At 50.9% G+C, this 12,390-nt stretch overlaps 1 protein-coding gene across 1 annotated transcript in view; it reads left to right on the forward strand.

Annotated features, from left to right (window-relative positions):
* The first annotated feature begins 857 nt into the window (after positions 1-857).
* PSAP (prosaposin) overlaps positions 858-12,390 on the forward strand; it is a 33,867-nt gene continuing 22,334 nt past the window's right edge. Inside the window, exon 1 of the mRNA XM_075534813.1 lies at positions 858-1,014. Coding sequence (XP_075390928.1) covers positions 975-1,014 — 40 coding nt within the window. The 5' untranslated portion in view covers positions 858-974. The remainder of the gene's footprint in view (positions 1,015-12,390) is intronic.

Below are 12,390 nucleotides of genomic sequence, written 5' to 3' on the forward strand. Positions count from 1 at the left end.
ACAGCAGCCTGAATGCCTTCAGGGAGAATACCTCTAAGCATCTGACCTCACACCATGTGCTGGCAAACAGCCTCTAATGTTTGGCATTTCTTTGGGGGAGACAAAGCTTGGGAAGCCTTTTGTATCCCACACCTTGGGGTGATCAGTGGGCTTGAACTGGGCGCTTTGGCCAAATTCTGAGCAGCTTCAGAATTTGAATCCAAATTCTCAAATTTAAATTTCCCATCCTGCCTTCCTTCTCCAATAGCTGAGTCACGTCCTGTCCTCGCCACATTTTACTCCTCACCCCGTTCCCCCACAGAAAGGTTGGACAAATCATCATAGACGCCCAGGGGGAGGCTGTAAATGATACTGGAAAATGCTGTTTATGAGGGAAGGGCGTGTGTGTGTAGAACGTTCAGGGGGAAAATAGTGCACACGCTGACCGCAGTAAAAATACGATTTAGGAGACAGTGTGTGCCAGCTGGTGGGTTTGAACCCTCGGAGGCAGTTTTCACTGCGGGAAGTGCGTGGGTAAATCCCACGGGAGCAGGCTGCCGCAGCTTTATCCCCAGCCACCTGGTGGGTTTGAAGCTCCCAACTTGGACGTCATCGTCCTTTTGGAACCTTGATTCGCTTGTGTAAAATGATACCGGTAATGGGGAACAGCACATCACAGGAAAGACGCGAGGTTTAAAAGATATTCAACCTCTTTGATTCCTAACCTGTCTTAGCGTTGCTGCTCACCACCCCTGTGCGCGTCCTTCCCTTGTCCCGCCCCTTTCCCGGGGGCGGCACCGCCCCTTTCCCGGGTCCGCACCGCCCCTTCGCGCAGGCGCGCTGCGCGGTGCTGAGTCAGGCTGGGGGAGGAGCCGGGCGGGGCCAGCCTGGGCGGAGCTTGCGCCTGCGCAGTGAGCCGCTTTGGGTGGGCAGGCTTATATCGGCGGAGGGTCAGCTGACGTTCTGCATTGCAGACTGCGGATTCGGTTAGCGCCATGTACGCGCTCGTGGTTCTGGCCAGCCTCCTGGGCGTGGGTAAGCCCGGGGTCCCCCAGCTTGGGGAAGCGGGAACGGGGTCCCCGCCTCGGGGCGCACGCTGCCGGGCCTCCCCCTTCAGGCGGTCTCGCCAGCCCAGGTTCGCGAGCGGCGGCAGTGCGCAGGCGCGCGCGCCGGCCCCTGCTCGCGGGGGGCTGGGTCGGGGGGCTGCGGGAGCTGGCCGGCTGGCCACTCCCTACCTGAGGTGGGGGCGAGCGGCCGCGGCCGGCCAGGCCCGGAAAGTGGCCCCGCTCACGGTCCCGGGTGGTGCCTGCGTTCCTGGGCCGCCCGCGGCCTCCGCGCAGGCTGCCCCTGCGGCTGTTGGGGTGACCCCTCCTGCGGCTTTGTTTGCAGCAGGAAGCGCGTGACCCAGGCGGCCTGGGCCCTGGGCGGACGGTCATGGACTCTTGACCGGCTGCCCTAGCTATTACGGGTATTTTAGTTGCGGGAAGCACGTCGTCATCATCTCCTGTTCTGTATTAGCTGCTCCCAGCCCTTCATCGGGAAGGGCATACAGGTGTTGGGGTCCTGACTGTTTTGCAGTAGAGTCCCCGGTTCATCGCCTTTAAACCGTCCTGAACAGCCATTTCCTCGTCGCCCTTCCTCGCGGGAAGACAGAAACGGCGTGTGCACCCAGTGCCTCCGACCTACTGAGGGCTGTAAAATCCGATCCTTTGGAGAGGAGCAGTTAGAGGTGCCTCTGACCTCCTGGCTGAGCGCTTTCATGCACCGGGGCCCTTTCTGGTCCACCCCTGGTCTCATCTCGTCCTCCTAATGCCAAAGGAGCGAGGTTGCTTGGCTACGGACATTGCAGAGTTGGATAGCTGTGGAGTCATATTTTTAATTTCTCTGAGGCGAGGATCCCAAGGGTGGGTGTTTTGAGACAATAGGTCTGTAATAAAGCCCGATCCATCCTAATTCCCCACCCTCTAATTCTCAATGCCCAGTTTGGAGTTTCCTAGTTAGCTATATGTGGGTCAGAGGTCCACTTCTGTGGTGCAGCTACCCGTGTTTTAATAAGCAGGAGCAGAAAATGGATGTCAGGTGGTAGGAAAAAACCAAAGAACTAAGCAGGAGCTAGTTAGGACATGAAATACGTTTAAGGAATGTTTTCTCAGTCAGTGACACCCCCTCCCCGCCCCACCCGGAATGGCTTGACCTTCTCGGACTGAACGGTGAGCCTGGTTTTACTTGCAGATCGTGAAAGGTGCTCTGCTTGGAAAGAAAGATGTTTTTTGGCTTCACACGTCCGGAGAAAATTAATTTTTGCCTGCCTGGGGTGGCAGCTGCTTGTTATTTCAAGGTTTGTGTAGTAAACAAACATATCTGTGAATTTCCCTTTATGATTCAGCATGTTTTTTCTTTTCTTTTTTTACAGTTTTAGTTTATGCCGGCAGTAAGTCACTCCTTACAAGACTCTTGGAGTTTCGAATCGCTCAAAAACAGGACTGGATGGTTTCTTTGGAAATGTGCAGTCCATGTCTGGCTATCAGCCAGAGTATTCATTAAACCGGCGACCTCTAGCCTGGACACCTGAGTCCATGGGAGACCATTATACACGGGCACTTCCAAAATATTCATGGGAAAATTCCATTTTCTTTTAATTCTATTTTTTCCACGAACTTTTCGAAGCCCTCTTGGAATGGCCTAATGTTAACATTTGGCCTTTGGGATCCCGTAGGATGGTGATTACTTGCTGATTATGAATGAATGAATTCTCACTTGCCTGGTGGCGCTTTGGTAGCATAAATGTGAAGATTCCTAATTACCTTGGTGTCTGCTAATGAAGGTGGGAGACACTGCAGTCAGAGTCTGCACCCGGCACGCTGTAGGAGTTTGCTGGTTCAATTTGACCTTCCTTCTATATGTGCCAGCACCTCTGTGCTGTTGGTGTTGTAGGGATGTCTGTCCTGGTGGTAAGAGCCGTGCTCTTTCAGTCTTTCAGTTACACGCGGTCGCCGGCTCAGGGTAAGGCTCTGTTCTGATGGCTTTAGCTCGGTTCTGCTGTGTAAGTCAAATACCTCTTTTCTGCCATAAGTCAGTCGAACACCTCTTTGTTTTTCAGGCTTTTGTAATTGCTGCCTTTGGTTCTCGATGGCAGTAAATCATAGCATTGCACATAAGCAAATGACAACAGAATTTCATGTATTGCAACATGGTATAGAGGCGTATTACTAGCATACCCAAATCACAAACACCCCAAGCCTCCTGCCTTCCCCTTGGTTGGGATTCTCAGCAGCCCTGTGTAGGTTTCAGAGGCTATAACTGAACCACCGACCTTCAGGTGCGCAGTGCGACTGCTTCTGAGACAGTGCCACTCTAACAGAGGTTATTTAAGAAAGCTCGTTGTAAGGGGAGAAATCCAGAAACCGAGCTCGTTGTCATCAACTTGATGCCGATCCTGTAGGACAGAGGGTAGAACTGTCCCTCTGAGTTTCTGAGACTAACTTGACAGGCTGATGGTTTTGAACTGCTGACCTTGCAGTTAGCAGCCAATGTGTGCCTGATACACTGCCAGGGCTACTGGACTTTACTGTCTTTCCCAGGCATCCCTTCCCTTTCTCTGCTCGGAAAGATTGTGAAATGCTGGTAAAGTGAGAATTCTTCTCCTTTAAAGATTGAAGACACCGAGGCCCCCAGAGGTAGCCTTTCCAAATCACAGGCTGTTTAGCAGGGAAGCCAGACGCCAGACAGTGCTTGCTCAGCTCACATGGGCCTATTGATTTTTTTAACAAAAACTCAATGGCTTTTGATTTCCTCGGAGGAAACCAGGCAGGTTTTAAATGTGCAGCTCAGCGGATGATGGCAGTGCTCATCTAAGTAACCAGCCCCTGGCCAAGGCGTTGAGGGTTACCCGAACCCAGAAGTCCCCTTTGATGTCACACATTGTCTGTCTCACGTGCCCCGAAGGACACCACAGTGCTAACTTGTGCCTTTGTGATGTTTGCTGTGTGTGTGTGTGTGTGTGCATGGAATGAATGGTGTGAGCACCTGGCTTGTGGCCTAGTGCTCCCTGAAGCTTAGCTGCCTTGGCTGCGCCTCTCGTGGAGTGTTAACCAGCTGACTGGTGCTTGCCCTGCTGCCCAGAGCCAGGGGGGCTTCGAATGCACACAAGGTTGATGGTTTGTTTGTCTACCCCTATTTAATGAGGGTGAGTTAAAGAGGTGGCCAGTAGTGTTCCAGTTCCTACCTGCATGGGTTTTCACTGCGGACAAACCCTCTCAGTAACACATTAGTCTGATTATTTTATTTTGTTTTTAAAAATCATTTTATTGGGGCTCATGCAGCTCTTATCACAATCCAGACATCCATCCATCGTGTCAAGCACATTTGTACACTAGTTGCCATGTCATTCTCTAAACATTTGTTTTCTACTTGAACCCTTGGTATCAGCTCATTTTTTCTCCTCCCTCCCTCCCCTCCCCTCTCCCTCACGAACCCTTGATAATTTATAAATTGTAAACACAGTATATAATGTGTTAATGGGGAGCGTGGCTTCCCCCCAAAAGGTCCAATCAAAAACTGATTTCTGAGGGGATTTGCTGGGCCAGTTGAGTTCAAGGTTCAGCTCAAGGTTATGACAACTGCCTTTTGGGATTCCAAGGAGGTGATTTGGATAAGATTTTCTTTTTGGATAAGATTTTCTGGAAGGACATAGGTTGGCCACAGAGCTGGATGAAGGTTTCGGAAACTTGAAAGCTGCATTGGTGAGAAAAAGACCAGAAAGTTGTGTTCAGGGACTTATTTATGCCTCCTGCTCCTTTTGTAAGGGTAGCAGTAGAGGATTTCATTGGGAAGTCTTACCCCATCCGCCCCACAGCAGAATCCTGCGCTTCAGACTCCCCTGCCCTGCCTTGATTATGCCCAGACTGCTGCTGCTTTGTGGAGAGATGTAGATCAGAGTGTAGAATTCTTTTAGGGAAGGGTGAAATGAAGCACCGCCTCTGGCTTTCTCGAGTGAATATTTAAGTAGCTGGAGAAAATGGCAGGAAGCAATGGCTTCATCAGTTGATACTTTTGTTTAATAAAGGTTTCTGTGATCTTGTAGTGGTCATAGCAGCAGATCCTACCTGCCAGGAATTTTGGATAAATCAGTGGTTATCATTAGCAAAACACTTTTATTCTGTGCAATAAAAGGTGAGTTGATATCCTGAAGGGTTTATTTGTATCAGCCAGCCAGTAATTTGGCTAGTGCTTGTCTCTGTGAGTTGAAGACTACTCGATGGCCGTGGGTTGGGGTTTGTTTTTAATTGCATTTAACAGGTTGAGCCTGCCCTGGGTGTTGGATCGAGAGGCACAGCGCTTTCTGTGTCCGGGGAAGGAAGGGAGACCTTGGTGTGTGAAACTGGAGTGGCCAGGCTGGGGCCGGAGCGGAAGGGGGAGAGGAAGGGTGTTAACTGGGGCAGCTCCTGAGTGAGGGCTGGGAGATTCTGAAGGCCGCGCTGTGTGAAGCTGCCCTCCATCCAGGACTCTAGATTCTCAAGCTTGGTGTCTTCTGTTTGGCTCTGCCTCCGGGAAGGAGGGTCTAGAAAATCCCCTCTGTACTCAAAACTGGTGACACTGTCCTGTGTGCCCTCTGAAATACAAGCAGATGAGTTAAACAACCGTACACAAACACAGTGATCAGGTAAGCAGCTTGGCTTTTACGTTGGCACCGAGATGGGCCTGTGGGATTAAGGTTTACCTCTGTTCCACATCTCTCACTTGCTCGGTGAGCCTGGCCCATTTCCTTGTTAAAGTAACTTGTTTTCTAAGCCCCGTGCTTCCTCATCTGTGAAATGGGTCTAATACTGTGTCTCCAGGAGCTTCTGATAAAAAGCGTCACTGTGTGAAAGGTCCCTGTTTTACGGCCACGTCACTAATAAAAACAGTGTTTGTCCATGTTCTTGGCCAGCCAGCACAGTGACCCTTCTTTGCCCTTGATTTTTGTGACTTCCCCTGGCCATCTTTATCTCTAAGGTTAATGAACAAATGCAGTTGACGCAATATATATGCTGGACCCAGTAATTACTGGGCCAAACAGGCTGGAGGGAGTTGAGAGTTCATCCTCCTGGCAGTTGGGTTTAGGCACCAGGTCAGTCCTGCCAGCAGATCGGGGCAGGTTCCTGGCAACCTTGCCACTCTGCTAAGAAGCTGCCGCCGTCCTGGGGACCTGGTTCAAGTCTCCTCACATCCTGCAGGCAGGTTTCCCCACCACGAGCAGATGAGCTAGTTAATAGCTACTTGAAGTAAACCAGTTCCACCAGCACAGCACTGTGCGGACCATACGGGGATGGCTCCTCCTCCTGGCCTGCAGGCCTTCCCCAGCTTCCCGAGAACCTTCCAGCAACAACTCCCACACATGGGTGGGCGCGTTTTCTGTTCCCTTTTTCTTTTGAGTGCACTTGCTGACTGCCATCGGTTTGACTCCGACTCAGCGTGACTCACGGCTCCCTCACAGTATGTTCCACCGACTGCTCTTCCCTCACCCTTCGTCTCACGGTCGCTGAGCCGAGGCCCACTCAGCCACTCTGTAGGACGGTGTGGACCTGCCGATAGGCGTTTCCCAGACACTGCACGGGAGTAGGAAGTGCCCTTTCTCCAGGAGGGAGCCTATGGTGGCTTCCAACTGCGCAATGTGCCTAGCAGCCCAGCTTTTTTTTTTAAAACATTTTATTAGGGGCTCATACAACTCATCACAATCCATACATATGCATACATCAATTGTATAAAGCACATCTGCACATTCCCTGCCCCAATCATTCTCAAAGCATTTGCTCTCCACTTAAGCCCTTTGCGTCAGGTCCTCTTTTTTTTTTCCCCTCCCTCCCCGCCGCTCCCCCCTCCCTCATGAGCCCTTGATAATCCACAGATTGTTATTTTGTCATATCTTGCCCTATCCAGAGTCTCCCTTCCCCCCTTCTCTGCCGTCCATCTACCAGGGAGGAGGTCACATGTGGATCCTTGTAATCAGTTCCCCCTTTCCAACCCACTCACCCTCCACTCTCCCAGCATCGCCCCTCACACCCTTGGTCCTGAAGGTATCATCCACCCTGGATTCCCTGTGCCTCCAACTCCCATATGCACCAGTGTACAACCTCTGCCCTATCCAGTCTTGCAAGGTAGAATTCGGATCATGGTAGTTGGGGATAGGAAGCATCCAGGATCTGGGGGAAAACTGTGTTCTTCATTGTTACTACCTTTCACCCTGACTGACCCATCTCCTCTCCTAAACCCCTCTATGAGGGGATCTCCAGTGGCCGACACTTGGGCCTTGGGTCTCCACTCAGCACTTCTCCCTTCATTCAATATGGTATACACACACACACACACACATACATATATCTTTTTTTTTTTGCATGATGCCTTATACCTGGTCCCTTTGGCACCTCGTGATCGCACTGGCTGGTGTGCTTCTTCCATGTGGGCTTTTTTTGCTTCTGAGCTAGATGGCCGCTTGTTCACCTTCAGCAGCCCAGCTTTTACGGGGCCCCTGCCCTGTGGACATCCAGCTCCCTCCCCCAGCCCTGAGTGGATGCCGACGCATGGCCACCCGGTAGGCCAGGGTAGAACTCCCTCTTCTGGGAGTAGAAAGCCCTGTCTTTCTCCCATGGCAGACCTGAGGATCACAACCGAAATCATAACCACCACGCCAGGAAGGATAGTTAATGGAAACCTGTGGATACAGCACCTGGGTTCAGAAATGGACCCTAACAACCCACCTCCCTTAAGAGTTAGTAACCACGTTTCTGGGCTAGTTGTTTACTGAGCATTTGTTTCCCAGGGGGTCTTGATAGGATAGTCGTGCTCTGCAGATTTTAAACAGTTTACAAATAACTGTACTAATTCTTGAGTTCCTTTGACCTTGCCATTGAGGTTCATATGTGTTGACACAGGCGGTTCTGTTTCATTCATCTGCATACAGCATGCTGGGTGCTGAGCGGAGTCCCTACTCAGGGAAGACTGGACCTGACACAGAGTTTGCAAGGCTGTGGTCCTGACCAGGTCTCTGTCCCTGCAAACCAGCTGGTGGGCGCCCATCATCGACTTTTCTTAGCCCCGGCCACACGGCTGGGGTCCCTTTCTGTGGGTGGCATTCCCTTCCACTCTTGGTAGACGTTTGCATCCTGTTCAGTCTTTTGTTCTTATTTCCCTGTGACAGGCTGTTGTAGATCTCCTTGCTTGTGCCTCCTTGTGTAGATGGACAGCGTTTCTCTAAGAGCAGTGGTTCTCAACCTTCCTGATGCCGCCACCAGTTCATGTGGTGACTCCCAGCCATAAAATAAGTTTCGTTGCTACTTCATCACTCGTTTTGCTATGAGTGGGGTGACCCCTGTGAAAGGGTCGTTTGCCCCCCCCCCAAAGGGGTCTCGACCCACAGGTTGAGAACTGCTGCTCTAGAGGCTTTACCCAGGGCTGAGCTGTGGGGTTTGTGTGTTGTCAGCTTGACACTAGAGTTGCTCAAGTATTCTCCAAAACGACTTCAGTGCCTTGGCGTTCTCTGGTCTGTTCCTTCTATGGCTGCTGCCCACGCTCAGTGTCGCCGATGCCCTCCAAGCCTTTATGCTGTGCCAGTCTCATGGAAGTAGTGTCGGAAAGGAGACGTGTCCTCCTTTCTTATTGCTCAGAGATCATTCCATGCTAATATAGATAAGCCATCTTATTGGGGGCTCATACAACTCTTATCACATCTATACATCCATCCATTGTATCAAGCACATTTGTTCATTTGCTGCCATCATCATTCTCAAAACATTTGCTTTCTACTTGAGCCCTTGCTATCAGCTCCTCATGTTTTCCTCTCTTCCTCCCCTTCCCCCCACGAACCCTTGATAATTTATAAATTACTATTATTTGTCATATCTTACACTGTCCAATGTCTCCCTTCGCCCACTTTTCTCTTGGGCATTCCCCATGTAGGGGTTATATGCAGATCCTTGTGATTGGTTTCCCCTTCCTCCCTGCCCTTCCCCTCCTGGTATCGCCACTCATTATTGGTTTCATTTTGCTTTTAACTTCGTAGGATTTTGAAATGATTTTAGATTTACAGACTTTACAGGTAGTACAGAGTTCTTGTTTATCCTTCATTAGCTTTTGTGGACACCTGGGTGCATTTGTCAACACGTGTATTAAATATATCACATGTATTAAATATAATACGTTCTTTTTAAAAGAACGTATTATATTGAATAAAATACCTGTCCTTTACTTTAACCAAATAATCAATATAGAATGCTAGATGTAGGTATAACTCATGAATGAATATACTGTTACGATACAGAAATAATATATTGCTGTCATCATACATTTGGTTGGCTAATAGCATTGAAACAATGGCTTTGGGAAATATAAGAGGTCAGATTTCTTTGTACAAAGACTTAACTAAAACTGCAAACTTTATGTGGCTGTTAAACGGATTTTTCTCTTTCCAGATCCAATCCTGTTTACTGTGTTCAGGAGTAGCTGCTGAGCATTGCATTGTGTGGGTGTGTCAGTTATCGCTGGAGCCCTGTGCCTCCGAAAAAGCGAGATGAAGTCCAGTGACCTTTCTGAATAAGAGGAAACTTTCCGCGAGAGATTGAGGGGAATTCTATCGGAACGTTCTGTTGGCCTGTTAATGGATTGTGATCCTACCTCATACGTGTGGGGATCTTAGCCCCTATGTGTCCCTGCTTGGAAACATACAGTCCTTCTTATGAATGAGGTCATACCAGTGCTCGGTGTCCTAACCTAGCGCCCTTCCCTTCAGAGTTACAGAAAGAGCAGTTGACAAGCCTGGGACTCCCAGGCCTGCTAGCCACCCAGAGAGCCTCCAGGAGTTGGGGTACACTCCATGGCAGCCAACAGCAAGCACTGGGTCTCCTCCCAGAGCCTCCGGCCTCCTGTATTGTGAGGAAACGAACCTTGTTAAGGCCACCCTCCACTTGTGTTCGTACTAAGACTAAGACGGTGGCTTCTCTTACCCCCACGAGAACAATCTCTTGGCGGCTGCTCCAGATAGACTACTAAGTGTATGTGCAAAGGCTCCGAGCAGCAAATGACCCGGATGCTGGGCAGCAGCCCAGAGTGAGGAGGGGAGAGGGAGCTCCGGCGGGCAGCCAGGGCCCACTCCATACGGGCGGTGCTGACCCCTGCAGGGCACTGGGATGGTTGGGGGGAGGGGACGCAAGGACCGATGGACAAGCGACTGCGAAAGCAGACACCTAACAGTCCATTCCTGGATCGCGAGCTATAGAACAAAAGGTTTAATTGTTAAGGGCACTGAATAACTTTTTTTCCTCCTGAAAATGGAACAGTAGGTCAAGTAAGCGGGGAACCTGTAGTTTAATCTCAGTGTCAACTGGGCTCATGGTGTGTGAGGGGATGTCCAAAAGTTCCTGGAGAAACAGTTGAAAGATGCCGCACGGTGTTTGAAGCCCCCTCGGACGATGCGTGTGTGCAGCCTGTGGACCAGCACGGGGCCCACAGTAGATGCCCAGTGCCAGTGAAGGATGGTGTGGGTTACGGGCAGAGCAGCGTCTGCTCTGGGCAGTCCTGGTCGGTATTTGGGAAAGCTCGGTGGGAATGGGGTTTACCTCCATGGGTAAAGTGCATACATCATGGCTAAGTACACTTTCACTCACTGAAGTGCATTTTGAGAAGCTTTATGTTTGTTTGTTTGTTTTTAGATAGACAAGTCAGAAGTGACTTGGAGTGTGGCCTTTGTAATGTTTGCTCTGGTTGGCGTGGCCCCAGACCTGTCAGGTGTGGGGTGGGGAGACTCCCACGGCTTAGGCGCTCTGATTTACAGTGATTATGCAAAGAGAACCAGCTGCAGTTTGAGGAAGTTTTCCTCCACTTTGGCTTCCCACGGTTTATCGCTCCAGTTGCTGAGTCAGTGGTTCTCCGGGGCCCCATGTACTCTCAAAAGTTATTGAGGACACCAAAGAGCAGTCGTTGATGTGAGCTGTGTCTGTATTGATATTTACTGAATTGTAGATTGAAAATCAGGACGAAACCCATTCCCTGGGAACACGAGTGATACGTTTCTGATGAGAAGCAACCCTGCCCTCAGCTTGTTCACATATGCAGTCCAACAGCTGGCTTCCGTGTCCCGTCTGGGGAGGTCACAGGTGGACTTCAGAAATGCCGCTGTGCGCGTGAGTGCGACAGACACGCCGCGCCTCCCACCATGAGAGCTCAGCTTTGACATCATGACTGCTGTCATAGTCGATATACTGAACCCAAGACGAGGCGTCTGTCTCGGGGCCCTCGGGGCTCTCGGGACCAGTTGGAGCGGCGCCGGGTCAGCTGACTGGCAGGAGTCACAGGCGTCATTTAACAAACACTTAGGCCGAACCAGCTGCCCCTGAGTAAATCCCCACTCGGGAGCCCCCACTCCCTGCGCCAGCGGCGAAGGGTTTTCAGTGGCGGCATGCTCAGACACGGGTCAACAGGCCTTTCCTTGGAGGCACGTCTGGGTGTACCGGAAGCTCCAGCCTGCCAATGACCGCTGCCTGCTTCGCTGCTGACGAGTCATGCCACTCAGTGACCCGTCAGGACAGGAGACCTGCCTTCTAGGGCTTTCTCCAGAGCTGTTGGGCGGGTGCAAACCATCCACTTTGTGGTAACCGGGGGTGGTGGTGGTTGCCTGTTGCTGTCCAGTTGGTGCTGACTTGTAGCCACCTATGCACGAGTGCGCCCAAGGCCCCCCCCCACCCCCCCGCCCGTCGTTGGGTAGCCTGTGCCAGTCCAGCTTGGTGAGTCTTCCTCTGCGTAACTGCTCCTCTCAGTTACCAGAAGGAGCCCTAGGGGCCCAGTGGGGTACATGTTGGGCTGCTAGCTGCAAGGCCAGCAGTTTGATGAAACCACCAGCTGCTCTATGGAGAAAAGATGAGCTTTCTACTCCAATGCCAGTAAAGAATTACAGATCACAGTCTTGGAAACCCACGGGGATGTTCCACTCTGCTGCCTATACATCGACTTCGTGACAGTGAGGGTGGCATTTAGCTACTTCCCCCAAGCACCATGACCTTCTCCAGGGATTGCCCCTCCTGACCACATGCACAAAGAATGTGAGATGGATTAAAATGATCTCTGATGTTTCTGATAGTTCAGCTTTATTGACGAGGCTACGCACTTGAGGCTCCGCACTGTTCCCTTTCTGTGTAGATAGGGTTCACATCTGGCCTGTGAAGAAATTGCAAATAGGCAGGAGTGGAGAGAAGCGGGAGGAAAGAGCCTGTCTTGAATCACGGTGTGTTGGCAGTGGGTCGCCTGCATGTCAGCTGGAGAACTTTAGTGCTTCTTTGCCAGTAATGTCGTTGAAAGGGGAGTATTTGGATTTCTGCTTCCTCCAGATCCAGGCTATTTCTGCTGGATAGCATGTTTTCTAAAGGCAGGATTCTGTAAAGAGAC

Source organism: Tenrec ecaudatus, chromosome 16 (genome assembly GCF_050624435.1).
Source record: "Tenrec ecaudatus isolate mTenEca1 chromosome 16, mTenEca1.hap1, whole genome shotgun sequence".
Taxonomy (NCBI): domain Eukaryota; kingdom Metazoa; phylum Chordata; class Mammalia; order Afrosoricida; family Tenrecidae; genus Tenrec; species Tenrec ecaudatus.